The 20859-nt window shown below is 42.4% G+C and overlaps 1 protein-coding gene and 1 long non-coding RNA gene across 2 annotated transcripts; one reads left to right on the top strand and one right to left on the bottom strand.

The window, feature by feature from the left end:
- Positions 1-6187: 6187 nt before the first annotated feature.
- On the top strand, positions 6188-7291 carry LOC309485757 (uncharacterized protein; the record flags this gene model as incomplete). Its single annotated transcript, XM_082152774.1, has 2 exons — positions 6188-6876; positions 6931-7291. The coding sequence occupies 2 exons, from the start codon at positions 6188-6190 to the stop codon at positions 7289-7291; spliced, it is 1050 nt and encodes a 349-aa protein (XP_082008900.1).
- Positions 7292-7307: 16 nt separating this feature from the next.
- Positions 7308-11259, bottom strand: LOC309486632. The gene is made up of 3 exons (XR_014201624.1): positions 10752-11259; positions 7625-8315; positions 7308-7434 (listed from the first exon to the last, which is right to left on the bottom strand). It is a non-coding gene; the product is annotated as an uncharacterized lncRNA (long non-coding RNA).
- Between the last annotated feature and the right edge of the window lie 9600 nt (positions 11260-20859).

Raw genomic sequence — 20859 nt, 5'->3', positions numbered from 1 at the left:
TTGTGGGAAATAGAAGGAACCTTGCCCAGCTTTCTACTACGATGTGTAGGGTGCAAGTTCTGCATAAATCTGTTTTTTGGTCTGGTGCAGAGGCATTCCTAATTTTCTCCCACGTGGGCTGCAGCTCCCAAAACTAAAACTAAATCAAAATAAAATGTTCCTCTGTGAAATGAGCCTGTGACAGGTTTTGACTCCACCCCTCAAAGAATCGGAATCGAGAATCGAAAAGAACCGAAATCGAAATGAAGAATCGGAATCGGAATCAGAATCGTTCAAATCAAAACGATGCCCAACCCTACTGGTGACTGAGGTAATCAATCACATCACACATTCATCAACAGTTAACAGTCAAAAGTTTACATACACCTTGCAGAATAAACTGCTTCATCAGGGTAGTACTAAATAAAAATAAAACGTATACATTTTTGTGATCCCTATTATTGCTAAAATTGTTAACATTTTGCAGATACTGCAAGGTGTATATCAACTTTGAAGCGCAACCGTATTTCTTTCATTCAATTGAGCCAAATATAATAATGGACTGGATCTGTATTATAAACAAATGTTCTGTTTTTGTTTTTTTCCTCAAGGCATTTTTTCTGACTTTCCTGCATCTTTGAAACATTTCCATTCACATATACTCTGGAGAGCATCTGGGACATTGACATAAACAGCACTTTCCAACAACTTAAAAAATTGGGTGACAATAATTTTGTTTTTTGTGCTTTTGGAGTTTTTTTTTTTGTTTTTTTTGGGGGGGTTTTAGACAAACTTAGATTCACTGTAATGCTGGAGTAAGCATTTGGTCCTGTTTAATGTTGGTGCTGGTAAAGGTTTAAAGGGAAACTCCACTTTAAAATGAAAATTCTGTCATCATATACTCACCCTCATGTTGTTTCAAACCTGTATGAATTTCTTTCTTCTGCTGAACAGAAAGAAAGATATTTAGAAGAATGTTAGTAACCAGACAGATTTTGGTACCATTGACTTCCATAGTAGGAAAAAAATCAATGCTACCAAAAACTGTCTGATTACTAACATTCTTCTAAATATCTTTCTTTCTGTTGAGTAGAAGAAAGAAATTCATACAGGTTTGAAACAACATGAGGGTGAGTATATGATGACAGAATTTTCATTTTAAAGTGGAGTATCCCTTTAAGAGCTAAATAACAAGGTTTGGTAACACTTTTAATTTGGTCTCATTTGTTAATATTTATTATAGACTAATAAATGCTTAAAGTATTATTCATTCTTAGTTCATGTTAACTGAAGTAGGTTACTAGTATATTTTTGTAAAGCATTACCCAAAGGTCTCTTTCCAAAACTGTTTGTGTTTATGCATAGTGTTTCTCGGGGTTTTCTTGTGCATCAACAGAAAGGTTTTTATGTATTTCTTTTAGAGATGATTTTGTCAGTAAATTTAGAGGGTTTTACATTTAGTTTTTGTTGATTGTAACATTGCATTTAATTCACACTTAAGTGTATTGTTAACTGACATTATATTTTATCAAGTTTATCAAGTATATTTTAAATCACATTAATTGCATGTCATTATATTGTGTAGTGCACTTTAACTATATTTTTAAGATATTAGAAGCAATTATGAAAGTAGATATAAAGTTGTATTAAAGTACCAATTAAGTTGTTCCAAAAAATCACTCTTAATGGCAACTTATTGCATTTTATTTCAACTTAATATGTGATATATTTGAAGTTAATTGCACTTAATGTGCATTCAGTGTGTCGAAAACATTGCATTTAATTCACACTTAAGTGTATTGTTAACTGACATTTAAAGTATATTTTAAATCACATTAATTGCGTGTCATTATATTGTGTAGTGCACTTTAAGTATATTTTAAAAACACTAGAAGCAATTATGAAAGTAGATATAAAGTTGTAATAAAGTACCAATTAAGTTGTTCCAAAAAATCACTCTTAATGGCAACTTATTACATTTTATTTCAACTTAATATGTGAGATATTTGAAATTAATTGCACTTAATGTGCATTCAGTGTGTCGAAAACATTGCATTTAATTCACACTTAAGTGTATTGTTAACTGACATTAAAGTATATTTTAAATCACATTAATTGCGTGTCATTACATTTTGTAGTGCACTTTAAGTATATTTTAAAAACACTAGAAGCAATTATGAAAGTATATATAAAGTTGTAATAAAGTACCAATTAAGTTGTTCCAAAAAATCACTCTTAATGGCAACTTATTACATTTTATTTCAACTTAATATATGATATATTTTAAATTAATTACACTTAATGTGCATTAAGTGCGCTGAAAAGATGGCATTTAATTCACACTTAAGTGTATAAGTGTATATATTTAAAGTATATTATTTATGTAATAAGTACACTTTATAAAAGTACACTTAAGTGCACTTTTTTTTCACAAGGGTTGTTCCAAAACTCAATAAACTGATTTGGGCCCTTTTATCTATCTATTGAAGGTTCTGATTGATGTGTGTTAAATTTTGACTCTTAAGGGGGTCGCACACCGGACGCGCAGCTCAGCGGCGCGCCGCGCAGCGCCACGTCTTTTAAATTCGAACACACTATTCTCTATGAGAGTACACACACCGGCGGCGCCTTTCGGCGTCTGTCCGCGGCGGCTCAGGACCGTGTTCAAAATCCTGCCGCGCCACAGAGCGCCATTTACATAGTTTTATATAAAATTTACATGTATGTGTCTCAAATCGTAGTTAATGTATACGGACCTCACCCTGTGCTGCAATATACATTTAGTTTTATATTTATTTACAGAAATCAGAAAATTGCTGATGTTATCGGATTTTCAGGTGACAGTTGTCCTAGACGTGGCGCGACGCGGCTCTGAGCTGCGCGTCCGGTGTGCGGCCGCCTTTAGTGTTTCCACTTGGGTAATTGTGTGCTAACTGAGCTGAAGCTGTGCTGACTTGAGTGAACAATATTGAATGCTAGTGCTTTCTAAATGGCAACATGGTCTAGGCAATGAGAAATGAAGGGATTTGTGTGTAGAGTTTTGCAGTGACAGTTCAACAAATCTGACTCATGTGTCAAAACAGGGAATAGCGTTTATAGTTTAGGGAAATGGGTGTGCTTTTTGATAAATGGCATTATGGTTTTGAAATTTTAGTTCAAAAGCCTGGTTACAGTGTTTAAGCAAACGAGAAAAACTGTAATATCCTCACGTTTGGATCTAAGAGTGTATTTTCCTATTGTTGCCCAAAGAATTTTGGGTTTTTGCATTTTATACTTATCTTTAGTTTAATGCCCCTTTACTGTTTTATTGGTATTAATTAGTCTATTATTTTATTTGCTTATTTATTTTTCTTGCAAGACCTCGTAATTCTGCATATCTTTTACTCGTAGTTGGTAGCTGCTAGTTTCTTCTCAACAGAAAGAAATTTCTCTTCTGGATTTTTCCAGCTTAAACACATGATACGTATTGGTATATTGCTCTTCTTATTCCTTGCTATTAATTGATAACCAATTAAATACCTTTGAACACGTGATGCGCATGTGGATGCCATCTGCATTTTCGCTGGTTTGCGTTTTTGAGGTTTGCGCCTATTTCAGGGAGTGCGTTCTCAAGCATCAAACACTGTTGTTGTGCGGATGGGCGGCCGGAGTGCGTTAAAGGGGTCATATAATGTCATTTTTGTACAAGCTAATATGATTCTTTAGGGTCTAAATTAAAAGTTTGTAAAATACTTTAATTAAAAATTCTCATTAGTATTGTAAGAAAACACTAATTTTACCTGGTCAAAAACAGCTCTGTTTTCAGCACGCCGTTTAAGTGCATGTGTCTTTAAATGATAATGAGCTTTGCTCACCCCGCCCCTCTGCTCTGTGCGTACACCGTTTGTAACACAGTAACACAATAACCATAACGCGTTGTTCATTATAAACATTGGATTATGAATTATATTGAGAGCGTCATACATAGAAAACATGCTGTAATGTACCTGAGTGTAAAAATAGCCGCATTCATCGTGAAGCGTGCAAGCGATTTGCAAAGATTAATATAAGATTAATATAAAGATTAATATAAAGGTCAATAAAACGTTACACTCACTTCTTCTGGAGGTGCAGCAGGAACACGAATAGTTGGTACTGATCCTTTTTTCAGGAGCAGCTTCTTAGCAAAACCAGCTTTATACTGACCCTCGTTTGTAAAGCAGTCTGGTGAAATGATTCGCGCAAACATGAAAGCATTGACGTTGATCGTGGGGAATATTCCCTTCGAAAACAAACTCAGCCACTGCGTCTTCAGCTGTACGGATTTAGGAACATCAACATGACTGCTGTGTTCGTTATTGCACCGAAGAACAGAACACCACAATCGCTTAGCTTGCTCACGAGGGCGGGTCTGTGTTGAAACGCTCCTGTCAATCAACCATCGTGGGAGGGGCGTCGATTTTGTGACGTCACAAAATCGAACAGAAATACACCGAACAGCTTGATTTGAGATGGGGGGAAACATATAAGAAGATTTTTTTTAAAACACTGGATGGATTTTTATCATTTTATGATGGTTGTGTACAGGCACTGCCAACACACATTTCAGTACAATCAGCTTGTAAAAGTGCATGTACCATTATATGACCCCTTTAAGGGTTTTCTGTTAGAACGGTGTCATATAAGCGGCCCTAAGTTAATAATTAATGATCTTCGCAAGGGAAGTGAATCAATCGAAACTAACTTGTAGAATTGCAAATTGTCTCTCTCTCTCTCTCTCTCTCTCTCTCTCTCGTAACATTTTACATGCTGGGTAAGATTAATGGTATAAGTTATCATCATCTCATACATCTATTTTGTAACTATTTTAAAGGTATAGCGGAGGATGTTTTACTTCCTGGTGGGTAACCTATACTATTGGTCCTCCTAATTGTCAATCATTCTGGTGAATCAATCAAACTTTTCAAAAAGTGGAGAGGGCGGGTCTTATCTAAAATTTGGAAAGATCCTCCGCTATACCTTTAAGTGTAACCATAACCATATTTTGTCATTAAACATTTTCAATTACAACTAATGTGCTAACTAGTTTTGATTTGGTATTGACTTTGAAGTGCTACATATTGCAATACAATATCGTCACTATCTATAGCAACGCTCTCCCACAAATATTAAGCTATTGTAACTGCGCTTATTTCCGTCGTTGGTATAAGTGGCAGTGGGTGGTATAGACAAGAAATGTGGGTAACCCTTCCTTTTACAGTCCCCTAATTACTAGGTATTTACCGGGTAAATATATGGTAAGTTATAGTTGGTTCTTGGTAATTACCACAGGTAACAAGTATGTAAATGCAGAGAAACTACAAACTAATTACTAAATATTTACCTGGTAAGCATATGGTAAATTATAGTATTTTAGTGTGTAATTACTTAAGGTGATTAGTATGCAATTACAGAGAAACTACCAGGGAAAAAAAACACCACTGTTAAATATCAACTCAACAAAGTACTGTGTACTTGTTACCTGTTTAGGTTGGTAATAACTCAGATTTAATTGTGTACTTCCTCAGAATGTAGGCAGCCAATTTTTAGAAACACCTCCAGTATTACCCATCAATTCAAGTTAGGTTTGTAGTTTTCCTAGGGTTATGTTGGTAACAGTCCATGTTTATTTATTACTATCTTGAAATTAAGACCGTAGTTTCCAATAAATTACCTTGTCTTACATAGTTGTTGTTCATTGCTACACCCATTTATAGAGGGTTTATCAAATAATTTACCTTACACTTACCTGGTAACTACTCCGCAGGAACAGTTTTCCCTAATGTCATGGCACATCTTAAATACTGGGTATGTTCTTGCAGAACGCTGCCCCGGTCTCGTCACTCTCATCTCCCGCTGGGCAAGGAGGTTCGGAAACCTGGACTCGACGCCCCCGGGCCTCGCTCCTCGTTTCCCTTCCTTCCTTCGCCACTGGGCAGCGAGCAGCTGAACGCCTCCAGGCCTTCCCTGCCATCTGCCCCCTGGTGGAAGCAGGTTGGTGTTGCTCCGCACACCCAGACCCCACTCTCGGCCACTGCAATGCCTCCGGAGTCGTGTCCCTGCCTTCCACCTCGCTGCCCCACCGCGGGTACACCGGTGGTCCGGGTGGGCTCACTGGTACGGTCTTTCGAAGCTTGGCTAGCACTTCCGAGGCCGTCCCGGTGGCTCACCCGTACCATCCAGCTCGGCTATGCAATTCAATTTGCCCGCCGGCCTCCCAAGTTCAGGGGTGTCCGCTTCAGCCATGTGCGAGCTCGATGCCCCTGTCCTGAGGAAGGAGACCGACGTCCTGCTGGCGAAGGACGCGATCGAGCCGGTCCCTCCAGCCGAGATAAGGTCAGGGTTTTACAGCCCATACTTCATTGTACCCAAGAAAGGCGGTGGGTTACGGCCAATCCTGGACCTGCAAGTTTTGAATCGGGCCCTGCACAAGCTCCCGTTCAAAATGTTGACGCAGAAACGCATCTTTGAATTCATCCGTCCCCGGGATTGGTTTGCAGCGATCGACCTGAAGGACGTGTACTTTCATGTCTCGATTCTTCCTCGACACAGACCGTTTCTACGTTTTGCGTTCGAGGGTCGAGCATATCAGTACAAGGTCCTACCCTTCGGGCTGACCCTGTCACCCCATGTCTTCACGAAAGTCGCGGAGGCGTCCATTGTTCCCATGAGAGAATGTGGCGTTCGCATTCTCAACTATCTCGACGACTGGCTCATAATAGCTCACTCGCGGGATCTGTTGTGCGAACACAGGGACTTGGTGCTTCGACATCTCAGCCAAGTTGGGGCTTCAGGTCAACTGGGACAAGAGCAAACTCTGCCCCACGCAGAGGATCTCTTATCTCGGTATGGAGTTGGACTCGGTCGGTCAGACCGCGCGTCTCACGGAGGAGCGCGTCCAGTCAGTGCTCAACTGCCTCAAGTCCTTTCAAGGCAGGTCAGCGGTCCCACTGAAACAGTTTCAGAGACTCCTGGGGCATATGGCAGCCGCAGTAACGCCGCTCGGTCTGCTCCATATGAGACCGCTTCAGCGCTGGCTTCACGATCGAGTCCCGAGATGGGCGTGGCAGAGCGGCAAGTTCCAGGTGAACATCACCCTGCATTGTCGCCAAACCTTAAGACCTTGGTCAGACCCTGCGTTTCTACGGGCTGGAGTGCCCTTAGTCCAGGTGTCCAGGAATGCTGTGGTTTTCACAGATGCCTCTGCCAACGGCTGGGGGGCCACGTACAACGGGCATGCAGTTTTGGGTCTGTGGACGGGGCCCAAACTGCATTGGCACATCAACCTGCCTAGAGTTGCAAGCAGTACGCTTAGCCTTGTGCTGCCTCAGAGGGCTATACTTCAGCACAAGCACGTACTGGTCCGTACAGACAGCACTGTGACCGTTGCGTACATCAACCGCCAAGGTGGTCTATGGCGCTCGTTTTGTGTCATTTCTTTCTTTAACCAAGCTTAAAGACGTGTTAACGTGCGTGTGGAGAACGTCTGCCCGTCTTAACGTCTGCCTATCTGAACGTCTGCCCGTCTTAACGTCTGCTCGTCTGAACGTCTGCCCGTCTGAATGCAATACGTAACGTGCCTTGGCTAATGCAGCTACTTGTATGAAGGACTTGTCTTATTTGAGACACTGTTTAAACAGTGTGGGCTAGAAGATTTGATAAAGCTATTATTAAATTAGATGAAATATTTTTCAGCAGAGAAAATTACATTAATAGCTATTTAACATAGTCCTCGAATCCTCGAAGGATATTAAGAAAATACTATTTAGGTTTGGATACATAAAAAAAAAAAAAAAAAAATCTCAACAGTAAAAAGCTTTGAATGTATTTTACAATATAATTTATGCACGAGCATGTATGGGAATAGGAAATAGGCTATAGGCTACAATAATAATAAAAAAGCTCTATAGTAGAAAGGATGCCTTACTTAATTATATTCAGAATTTCTATGTTATAAAAAATCGTTCTATGAACTTCTAGCAAGCTCATTTAAACCGAGTTGTAAATGCCGAAATGAAAGGAGGCTAAATAAATATTAAACTACTAAATATTAAGGGTGTCACGATTCTCCAAATCCTCGATTCGATTACATTTTCGATTCTAAAGTCACGGTTCGATTCGATTCTCGATTTATTTATTTTATTTATTTTTTTGAAAGCACAAGCTATGCCATTTTTAGACTTTTATGCAATATAATAATATCTAACCTTTGTTCGCAATGTACCACACACTACATTGTCAAATTTAAAACGTTTATTAACAACATAATGTAACAATAACTTACATCTTCAGTCAATTGGAAACTTAAACAATATAACCTATTACCTATTATTGTCATGAATTATGTGACTGTTGTTCCTTTTTTGGCCATGTGAGGTCCTCAGTGTTTTTGTTTGATGCCGATCACATGTTCTCATTATTGATTTGTTAGTTTCCACCTGAGCCTTGTTAAGTTGCCTATTTAAACCCCCTGTTGTCTTGAGTTCTTTGCTCAGTCTTGAGTTGACACTGGTGCAGTCCTTTAGACTAAACCTTCCGTGAGTGGTTTTCCCTGTGATTGTTTGCTTGTTACTGACCTTGCCTGCTTGTTTCTTGGATTACGAGTTTGCCTGCTGCTTTTGGATTGTTCTCTGTTTCTGACTGATTTTTGGATTTTGGACTTTGCCTGGATTGTGACTTTGGATTTTTGCCAGTTCCCTGTTGGATACCTTAGCCCTGCTTTTCAAATAAAGACCTTGAACTGAGTTAACGTGTGTCTCTGCATTTTGAGTCTCAACACACCACCTTGTGGCACCGAGGTAGAGCTCCCACCTGCTACGCAGGAGACCCGGGTTCGATTCCCAGTTGAGCCTAACAGCAAGACTGAGCCATGGATGAAGACTCAGCAGAGACCCAGAAGACGCAGCCAGAGCAGCAGACACCACCTCCCGGTCCTTCAACCATGGATCAGATGTATGCAGCGGTGGTCAGTCATGATGCTACAGTGCTTCGTCACGAAGAGCTACTGCGGAATCATGACAGTGCCTTTAGCCGCCATGAACAACTTCTCCACCAGATCCAACAGACGTTGACCACCTTAGTCAATCGTCCTTCTCCACCTCCAGCTCCTCCTGTGCCTCCAGCTCCACCGGTTCCAGTCCAGCCTGCCTGCGAGCCTCGTCTGCCTACTCCCGAGAGATTTGGCGGTGACCCAAGAGACTGCAAAGGTTTCCTGACCCAGTGCTCGCTTACCTTCGAGCTCCAGTCCTCCACCTTCCCCACTGATCGTGCCAGGATTGCTTACATCATCACCCTTCTGACAGGGAAGGCCCGAGCTTGGGCCACTGCCATTTGGGAGCAGCAAGGTCCTTCCTGTAACAGCTACAAGGACTTTACTGCTGAGATGCGGCGAGTGTTTGATCATCCAGTTGGAGGGAGAGAAGCTGCCAACAGGTTGTTCCAGCTGCGTCAGGGCAACTCTAGTGTGGCTGAGTATGCTGTGCACTTTCGCACCTTGGCGGCAGAAAGCAGGTGGAATATGGAAGCGCTCATTGCCACTTTCCATCATGGCCTGTCTAATGGCATTAAAGATGAACTAGCTACAAAGGATCCAGCCACAGATCTCGAGTCCCTGATCGACCAGACTATTCGGCTTGACAACCAAATGCGAGAGAGGCGACGTGAACGACAACCGGAGCTTCAGTCCACTCATAGAGCCAGTACTCCAGCCTCGAGTTCACTGCAGGGGTTACAAGAGTTCCAGAACGTGACCCCTTGTCCAGAGGAACCAATGCAGTTAGGAGGCACCCGACTTTCTCAGGCCGAACGAAACCGCAGGATGAGGGAGAGGTGCTGTCTCTACTGTGGGAAGCCGGATCACTTTCGCTCGTCTTGCCCTGAGCTTTCGGGAAAAGTGCAGTCCCGTCCAGGAGGGGGAGTACTGTGACGGGAGCAACTCTTACTCCCACAACTGCTACCACGTGCCTGCAGATTCCAGTCAAGATTTCTTGGGGACATCAACATCACTGGCTGCAGGCTCTCGTGGACTCCCGTGCTGCTGGGAACTTCATGGATTCCTCCCTAGCTAGTGACCTTCATCTCCCTGTAACCAAGCTGGAGGTTCCTCTCACTGTGACTGCCCTTGATGGAAGACCCTTGGGAAAAGGTACCGTTGACCGTATTACTACTCCTCTAACAATAACTTACATCTTCAGTCAATTGGAAACTTAAACAATATAACCTATTACCTATTATTGTCATGAATTATGTGACTGTTGTTCCTTTTTTGGCCATGTGAGGTCCTCAGTGTTTTTGTTTGATGCCGATCACGTTCTCATTACTGATTTGTTAGTTTCACCTGAGCCTTGTTAAGTTGCCTATTTAAACCCCCTGTTGTCTTGAGTTCTTTGCTCAGTCTTGAGTTGACACTGGTGCAGTCCTTTAGACTAAACCTTCCGTGAGTGGTTTTCCCTGTGATTGTTTGCTTGTTACTGACCTTGCCTACCTGTTTCTTGGATTACGAGTTTGCCTGCTGCTTTTGGATTGTTCTCTGTTTCTGACATAATTTTTGGATTTTGGACTTTGCCTGGATTGTGACTTTAGATTTTTGCCAGTTCCCTGTTGGATACCTTAGCCCTGCTTTTCAAATAAAGACCTTGAACTGAGTTAACGTGTGTCTCTGCATTTTGAGTCTCAACACACCACCTTGTGGCACCGAGGTAGAGCTCCCACCTGCTACGCAGGAGACCCGGGTTCGATTCCCAGTTGAGCCTAACATATTATAGTCCCGGGGCTCCCTGGACTCCTCAGAGCAGTCACAGGCGAATAGCACGGCGTTTTAAATTGGGTTTGCAACGCAGTACAAGAGAACGTTCTCGTAAGGGAACGTACTTGGTTACTTGCGTAACCTCGGTTCCCTTAGAGATAAGGGAACGAGTACTGCGTTGCCTTGCCGTACTATTTCGCTCATATCAGGTACTTCGCTTCAGTCGATTTAAACCTAAAGTCCTTTGGTGAGTTTTCTCTGAATTTATACACTTCAGCCGCGTCCAAATTGGCGCGCTCGAGGTTGGCAGGGCGCCAAGCGCTCCTACTCGCCATAGGTTCGTGCAGTTGCCGCAGCACAGCCAATCAGCTCGCTCAGACGAGCTATGATGCTCTCGCTGTGCAGCTGCAATGCGTTTTAAAATAAAGGCTTCAATATTCTCGAGAAAAGGAGTTTTACCTATTACAGGCAAGCCGAGCTGACGTGACATATGGGGCGTGTAACTAGCCCATTTTATTTGTCTCTCATAAGATATACATGACAATAGACTTTTATCTATCATTGGGATACCGTATGTACTTAACAGACATTCAGCATTATATAAATAAATAAATCCAATGTAGTCCTAAGTAAACTGCCAAAATAAGAGTATCTACGATAATGTCTATAACAGTAAATGTATGAGAAAATAAGGAAAATTAGGCGGGCAGACGTTCAGACGGGCAGACGTTAAGACGTGCAGACGTAATCCACACGTTAACTTCTAACATCAACAGCTACACGTTATTGACGTGTCTACGTGACGTGATATTTGCGTGTACGTCTCCATATAAAACAAATGGAGACGTACATGCACATATACACATGTGTTATCTGTAGTGCTTGTCAGTCTCGTCGCCGAATGAAACATTGAGCGCCATATACGCTCCCTTCGTATGTCGCGACTTTCCCGCCATCTCCTCCTATGGAGTCAGAAGCATCTGAGGTCGCTTCGAGCCATTCACATCCCTGGTGTGCTTAACCGTGCAGCCGACGAGCTCTCACGGCAGCCTCCTCTTCCGGGAGAATGGCGACTCCATCCCCAGGCGGTCCAGCTGATATGGGGAATCTTCGGAGCCACTCAGATAGATCTGTTTGCCTCTCCGGACACGACCCATTGCCAGTTGTTCTATTCCCTGTCCGAAGGAATCCCCCGGCACGGATGCACTGGCACACAGCTGGCCCCAGGGCCTTAGCAAATATGCATTTACCCCAGTGATCCTTCTTGCACAGACACTGTGCAAGGTCAGGGAGGACGTATTGGCCCAATTGGCCCAACCGGACTTGGTTTGCGGAACTCATGCTCCTCGCGACAGCTCCTCCTTGGCCGATCCCTCTGAGGAAGGACCTTCTTTCTCAGAGACAGGGCACCCTATGGCACCCGCACCTCTGGAACCGCACCTCTGGAAACTCCATGTCTGGTCCCTGGACGGGACGCGGAGGTTCTAGGTGGGCTACCACAGGCAGTGGTAGACACCATCACTTCCGCTAGAGCCCTCTCTATGTGGCGCCTCTATGCGTTGAAGTGGAACCTGTTCGTCGTCTGGTGTTCTTCCCACCGAGAAGACCCCCGAACTTGCCCGATCAGTGTCGTCCTTTCCTTCCAGCAAGATGGGTTGGAGCGAAGGCTGTCTCCCTCCACCCTCAAAGTGTATGTTGCCGCAATAGCTGCTCATCACGATGCAGTAGAAGATAAGTCATTGGGAAAGTACGACCTGATCATCAGGTTCCTCAGGGGTGCCAGGAGGTTGAATCCCTCTCGTAATCCGCACTCCGTACCCTCTTGGTATTTAACTCTAGTGCTCAGAGCACTTCAGAGACCACCATTTGAGCCCTTGCCTGCAGTCAAATTAAATATCCTGTCAATGAAGACAGCTCTCCTGCTGGCTTTGGCCTCTATCAAGAGGGTAGGGGACCTGCAGGCATTTTCGGTCGACGAATCGTGCCTAGAGTTTGCGCCGGACTTCTCTCACGTTATCCTGAGACCCTGGCCCGGATATGTGCCCAAGGTTCCTACCACTCCGTTTAGAGATTAGGTAGTGAGCCTGCAAGCGCTGCCCCCAGAGGAGGCAGACCCAGCCCTGGCTTTTCTCTGTCCCGTTCGCGCTCTGCGCTGCTACGTGGACAGAACACAAAGCTTTAGGACCTCAGACCAGCTCTTTGTCTGTTACGGAGGCCAGCAGAAGGGGAAGGCTGTCTCCAAGCAGAGGTTAGCCCACTGGTTAGTGGATGCTATCGCCCGGGCTTATAAGACCCAGGACGTGCCTTGCCCACCTAGGTTGAGGGCACATTCTACTAGGAGTGTTGCCTCCTCCTGGACGCTGGCTTAAGGCGCCTCGCTGACAGATATCTGCAGAGCTGCGGGCTGGGCGACACCTAACACGTTCTCTAGGTTTTATAGCCTTTGTGTAGAACCTGTTTCCTCCCGTGTACTCGCTACGGCCAGTAGCGCGAGGAATTAGGTTAGTGTCGGCTTGCTACGCCATTCTCGCCCCATGGGCCAGATACGTGCGTTATTCTGCTCCATTGGTTACCCAACAAACGGCTAACCTCGTGAGTTCCTCCGTCACCCCTCCGGCGCCAGGCGAGGTGGATCGCCGGATGCCAGGCCTGTTACCTGTCACTAATGAGCTGGTATTAGGCTGGGGTTCCATATGTCAGTGGTCCCTACGGCGACCCCATGTGTGTTTCTCCATGATGCGGCTACCCCCCGGGCTCGCCAGTGTCTTCCCCTCGACAGAGTCCGCTCTGTCGTCTCTGCCGAGTATGCTCCCACCCCTCCGGGCTGGGACTACCTCAGAGACTGCCATGTGTCCACTACCCCACGGGCTAGTGCACGTGTTTTCCTAGTGCCTCCCTTCGGGCAGGTTGTGGATCCGCAGCGTTCCTTCCTACGGTTGGGCACACTTTCCCAGCGTTATCCAATTTCCACTGAGCGGGTCTTGCGGAACAGCAGTGTGATCTCTTCCTAGCTAAGCTTCCGCTATAAAAAAAAAAGAGAAGTAACAAGAAACTGTAGGTGGTGTTGGAAACTTTTATTCCTTCATCGAAGCAGAAACCAGGAGACTTGAGATGGATTTTATAAGCAGAAGAGATTTAGTCTTCCATGTCTGTAGTTCATCAAGTCTGATGTTCATCAAGTCTGTAGTTCATCATCATCAAGTCTAACTCATAATACAGTATTCATTGTAATTATACTTTTCAAAGAGGGGAGGGATTACATAGATGTGGAGACTCTGAATAAAGCATGTAAATGAGTATACAGGTTAAGGAACCCGCCCCAGACTCCAGCGTGTTACCAGTCTCAATCCAATCAGCATAACCATTCAAACGCATATGTGCTAATCCAATCAGCCTAACGATTCAACGTCTGGACTGTGGCTCTGGCTCCAAAAGCCATTAAAGACAATAGGTTAGCGTCTCCGTGATCTGACTCATTTAACTTACAAAGGAAAAACAGGTCTGGCAGGAATCTCTTGCTGTAATAATAATCACTTTCTCAGTTTATATACTATTGTAGTGGAAACCTAAATTAAACATTTAATAAATTTGTAATACAACACTTCCCCCTTTGAGAGTTCTTAAAAACTCTCACAAAATACAAATTTAGACACTTAAAAGTTCATTCTTGTAACTTGTGTAAGTTACAGGCACATAGAAAGTTCATTCTTGTAACTTGTGTAAGTTACAGGCACATAGCAAGTTCATTCTTGTAACGTGTGATAGTTACAGGCACATAGCATGATCTGTGTTGTTCATCTGTAATTGCATGCTGACACAGAGACAAACATGCAATTAGGGTCCGTGAAGTCCTTACGAGTAATAGTCTTTTCTGGCTTGTGGCTTCATATGCAGGTGAGACGGTCGTTGCATATGGATCTCGGAACAGCCATCAAGTGGTATCTGCACAGAGGAAGAAAGAAAACAGAAAACAGAGCAGTATTTCTTCAAACACTAGGGTTGTATCGTTTTCAGAGTCTGCTGTTGTTGTTTCATTCTTTCCCTATTTCTTAATTGATTTGACACCTATGGACCAGTGAGGTTGGGGAGGAGAGGGGGATGAGGAAATCTTCACCACAAGGTTTTGCCCCCGAGGCCTGTTGCACTTCGGTTCTTCCCTAGGCTCCTCAACTGGTCTGTGTGTCCTATTCTGTCCCTGAAGGTGGTGTACACACTATACAGTGTGTGAGAAAATTGGCACATTTCCATTCTCCAGTGAAACATCAGTCATAATAGACATCATAATAGAGGATGGGGGTCTGACTGGAATATTTCTGTGGTATAACATTTAAGGCTGTGAGTCAACCAGGGTCCCCCAAAGGAAGGTTGAGACAGTCACTTTCCTTTTGTTCTGTAAACAAAAATCAGTCTTTCATCTTTGTTGTTGTTTCAGGGGAAATTAAGCACTCACAGCCCAAATGGTTAACACCTTATTAAGTTACCCCACGAGTTTAATGATGAGGGGAGGGGCTGCTTCAGAGTATCAAGCAGGCTGAATTTAAGCTGAGTAACCTTGTTAACTTCTTTAAAGTTTTACCACAGTAATTACAGCTGCCCTCTCTCTTAGGACGTTTGCGTTTCTGTTGATTCTCTGTGTTGACCTTAAAGGATGCTGCTGCAATTTTTACTCTTTCCTTGACATCAGAGTCTCTTTCCCAAGTAGCTAACCTGTCCAGGTTGTTTTTCAGGGTTCTACTGGTCCATGTCAATTCTAAGTAAGGCAATGCATTTCTATGTTCTGACAAAAGACCATGAAACCATGCCCGAACTAATGGGCCATTATCATCTAAAACCTTCTCTGAAGTGTCAGCAATTCCGCTGTAAGCTGCAGCGGTCTGGCAAAATCTGTATGTGTACTCACAAACAGTTTCACCCATCTTCTGTACAGAACTAGTGACCTTCGACCAATCCACTTTCGGTCCAACAATGTCCTTTAAAACTCTCAGAACTCCCTCTCTCAATTAATCTTTTCTGGCATTTTGAAACTCAGAATTGTTTACAGCATTTTCAAAATCATTGAATTCTGACTCAGTCAAGATCTGTGATATTAGCTGGGTGACTTCGGCTAGGGACATATCATAAAGCCGCATCTTTTTGGACAATTCTCTCCTAAACTCAGAAAAATGTCTTTGCACTGATGGCAAACTTTCAACAAGTCTCTCAATATCTTTAGGACCTAAAGATGTTTTGACTGCTTGTAGCTGCAGTATGGGGGTTGCTGATGGAACTGGATCAACCCCTTTTCCCCTACTCTGAGCCTTTTGTCTTGCACCACACACTTCAACTGCATTTACATTGACATTGTCCTCTATTCTATCAAAAGACTGTAAATCAGGATAGCTTTCATCTGACTGTTGGTTTTCTGAGTCACATTTGGATGAGGCCTTATGGCCCATCTTTTTTTTGAGAGAAAACACTTGAGTGTGCAATTGTTTGTTCTGTTCTTTTAACTTAGCAATACACTGAGCTTGTTCTTGTGCAATGGATAAGCTAAATTATCTGTGACAACAGATAATGGCTTTCACATTGTTCTTGCGAATACTTGCTCCTTGTATCTTTTTACCATCTTCAATTGACCATACTTTTTCTGGGTGAATGCTACATTTCTTTGTTAAATTCAATCTGACTGACTCAGTCACTATAGAGTCCATGTGCTGTCCTAACAATGACTTGAACTCACTGTCTGTCCATAAAGGAGTCGCTAGTCCAGCTTTCTCAGTTGTGGGTATCAGCCTAGCATTCCTTCTAACCATTTTGTTACCACACAAACAAACACTAAAACTTCTCTGATCAACAGAGGGTACACGTTAACACAGATCAACTATTGTTAACCTTCCTTGCCCAGAGCAAAGGATAACACAAATTACTAGCACTTTATGCTAATCTTCCCTGCCTGAAAAACAGAGGATAAATTTCATCTCTAAAAGACAACTTTAGAGGATAACTTAGTTAACAAACCCCTACAGCTGTTTGTTAACTTCTCTGTCGGCGCAGAGGAAAACAAATTTGTACTGGTCTGCATCAGTTCTTTGAATAGAGTGAAACTCACCGAATCGTTGGTTGTACAGAAAAATTTCGTCTGGAACTCAGTCAGAAAAGTTTCGCTCTGGATTCCAAAAGATGCAGTCTGGAAAGCAGATCTTTGTTGAGCTTTCTGTTTCAATCTGGATTCAGGTGAAGAAGCTGGAACTCTATCCGGGTCACAGGCACCAAATTGTTGGAAACTTTTATTCCTTCATCGAAGCAGAAACCAGGAGACTTGAGATGGATTTTATAAGCAGAAGAGATTTATTCTTCCATGTCTGTAGTTCATCAAGTCTGATGTTCATCATCATCAAGTCTAACTCATAATACAGTATTCATTGTAATTATACTTTTCAAAGAGGGGAGGGATTACATAGATGTGGAGACTCTGAATAAAGCATGTAAATGAGTATACAGGTTAAGGAACCCGCCCCAGACTCCAGCGTGTTACCAGTCTCAATCCAATCAGCATAACCATTCAAACGCATATGTGCTAATCCAATCAGCCTAACGATTCAACGTCTGGACTGTGGCTCTGGCTCCAAGAGCCATTAAAGACAATAGGTTAGCGTCTCCGTGATCTGACTCATTTAACTTACAAAGGAAAAACAGGTCTGGCAGGAATCTCTTGCTGTAAACTCAATAATCACTTTCTCAGTTTATATACTATTGTAGTGGATTGTAATACAACAGCGGGAAGCTTAAGCCAGGCGCTGGAAGGCGCCAGCACCATGGCGTTTTGTTAGGGATCCCAATTCGTTGGTAACTCCTACCGACGTGACGTAGGAGTGACCGAACGAAAGGGAACGTCTCGGTTACATATAGTAACCCTCGTTCCCTGAGTGAGGTAACGGAGATGTCACGTCCCGTCGCCATGGTTGCTGTACCTTCGCGGAGGACCGGACACCGTTCGGCTCCTCAGCGTAAAGCGATTTGTGTATGTTCGCGCTTCCGCTTTATACCCGCACTGGCAGGCGGGGCGCGGAATGCAAATCATTGGCTCGTTTTAGTTTCACTCGAAGGCAATTGGTCTCCCTAGCGTGATCCCAATTCGTTGGTAACTCCTACCGACGTGACGTCTCTGTTCCCCCACTCAGGGAACGAGGGTTACCATACGTAACCGAGACGTTTTTCTTTATAAACCACTTTCTCAATAAACCATTTTACAAAAACAATTGCAGTGTTTTTCTTTATAAACCATTTTCTCAATAAATGATTTCACAAAAACAACTGCAGTGTTTTTCTTCATAAACCACTCTTTTCAATAAATGATTTCAATGATTAAAGTGTCCTTCATTATACAACACTCTCCCAACAAATCGCTCAACAACAACATCCGGTGCCCTGCTCAATAAAAACACTTTCATTATATAAAGTTACAATTGTGGTTAACTACAACACATAAGTACTTCATACACAAAAAGGCATTATTATAATAGAATAATTGCATATTCCATAACAATAGCAATGCCAGATTAATGTGACAGACAATATTAGATCATATCTATTAGATAGTATCAAATATATTGTAATGATTAAGTTATATTAAGCAATATAAACAGCAAGAAAAGATAGAAAATACAGATTAAAACTAATAGTCTAGGAGCCAGCCCATAGAGCCCCATTATGAACCCTGAAATGTTGAGTACGGCAAAGTTTTATTGCATAAATGTGAAGTATGGGTCCACAGCATACAGAACTGCTGGATGCTAATTTGCATATGTTAAGCAATTTGCATAATTAGCATTATTAGCTTAACCATCCATTTTGACCCACATATTTTGCACTTATATTCTACAATTTGTGCGTGGTTTTAGAGGATGCTGATTTCATTTCTGGCACTTTCAGACTGCAAAATTATAATTGTATAATATGACATTTCTTATTAATTTAGGACAAAATATTTGGTTATTTTCATGGTAAACACAATATTCTCACATTTCAGAATCACAAGAACTCTTGCTCTTTGATGTGAATGTTGATAACCTCAATTTGTTTACATTTCTTGAGGTCCGGTCATGTTTTTATGCAAATAAGCTGTTGCAGCGAACTGTTGTAGTTATAATAAGTATGTTGTAAAGCAAGGGAGCATAGTCTAGTTTTAAAATCGAAATTCACCTTGCAAATATTTTTTCCTTATATCGCCTTAATATTCATACAAAAGTCAGTCAAGGGATTTATTGTTGAAATTTTTAATGTTGACATTACTTGTTTTGTCATTACAATGTTTTCACATTAAGATAAAAGGTGGACAAAGTTATAATGACAGTATTGTTCAATACATTGTGAATTTCTAGTCAGATCCATTTTGTGGGTGAATGTGGTGTTCTAAAATTAGTTACCATTATTTAAATTTAGATTCTTTAGGGTCTAAATTAAAAGTTTGTAATATAATTTAATTAAAAATTATCATTAGTATTGTAAGAAAACACTGTTTTCAGCACGCCGTTTAAGTGCATGTGTCTTTAAATGATAATGAGCTTTGCTCACCCCGCCCCTCTGTTCTGTGGGGCGTTTTGACACAACACCACACATGGAGTGTTGCCTTGACAACAGTTGAGGGTATATTTTGAAGAATGGCAGCGGGAGTCTCTGAGGACACTGTGCAACCGTATCAATTTGAACCGGAGTCAGCCCCGAAACAAGATGGCGGCCCCAAAGAAGTTCGACAATTAAGGCTCGAACAGGACGTTTCTGAATGGTTGGTTAATGTAATGTCACTTTGATCTATCTTTGTGTGTACTGGCAGGGTAGAGTAGTGAGATACGAACGCTATGTGTTTACTGATGTATACGTTAGTTCATTGACAGATTGATGTTACAGCTAATGGTCATGAAAAAATATGTTCCGGTAAATGTAGGCTTGTCAGTGACGCGTAATGTTATCTATGCAGTGTTAGGTACAACTGTCAGGGCTGAAGCACTGACATGAGGTCACGGCAGGAATGTTTCTAACAGTAATTGAAGGACACCTAAGATTTTTGTTACACCATTCATCTTCATGCAGTTATAACTGTTTTTTTTACATTACTTCTTAATCAGTAACAGACACTGTTATAAACCATCTACAAAAGTAAGCTTAGTGTAGTATTACCACGTTAACTTTAACACCTGCGTACACAGTTTGTAATAACACAATAACCATAAAGCGTTGTTCATTATAAACGTGGGATTATGAATAATATCGAGAACGTCGTACATAGAAAACATGCCGTAATGTACCCTTAGTGTAAACCTTAGCCGCATTCATCGTGAAGCGTGCAAGCGATTTGCAAAGATTAATATAAAGGTTAATAAAACGTTACACTCACTTCTTCTGGAGGTGCAGCAGGAACACGAATAGTTGGTACCGATCCTTTTTTCAGGAGCAGCTTCTTAGCAAAACCAGCTTTATACTGACCCTCGTTTGTAAAGCAGTCTGGTGTGAAATGATTCGCGCAAAAACATGAAAGCATTGACGTTGATCGTGGAGAATATTCCCTTCGAAAAACAAAACTCAGCCACTGCGTCTTCAGCGGTTCGGATTCAGGAACAACAAAATGACTGCTGTGTTCGTTATTACACCCAAGAACAGAACACCACAATCGCTTAGACGCCATTCTGCTCCAGCGTATCAACAATGGCGGACTATGATGACAGCTCGCTCAGGGCGGGTCTGTGTTGAAACGCTGCTGTCAATTAACAATCGTGGGAGGGGCGTCCGACCGTGTGACGTCACACGGTCGAACGGCTTGATTTGAGACAGGGGAAAACATATAAGAAGATTTTTTTAAAAACACTGGATGGATTTTTTGCATTTTATGATGGTTGTGTACAGGCACTGCCAACACATTTCAGTACAATCAGCTTGTAAAAGTGCATGTACCATTATATGACCCCTTTAAGTACTTTCAAAACAAAGAGAGACGCTTGTTGTGAAGCTACGGGTGAATGGCATCATGGACCTACCTGCAGCTGACGCTCAGTATCACTCCAAGTGTTACAATCCTTTCAGGAAGGTACCTATTTGACTCAAGTGCAACTGCTAGTAAACCAATTGACAGCTGCCTAGCTTCG

Source organism: Leuciscus leuciscus (genome assembly GCF_965113295.1).
Source record: "Leuciscus leuciscus genome assembly, chromosome: 2".
Lineage (NCBI taxonomy): Eukaryota > Metazoa > Chordata > Actinopteri > Cypriniformes > Leuciscidae > Leuciscus > Leuciscus leuciscus.
Note: the sequence above shows the minus strand (reverse complement) of the source record. Positions and strands in the feature narration are given on the sequence as shown.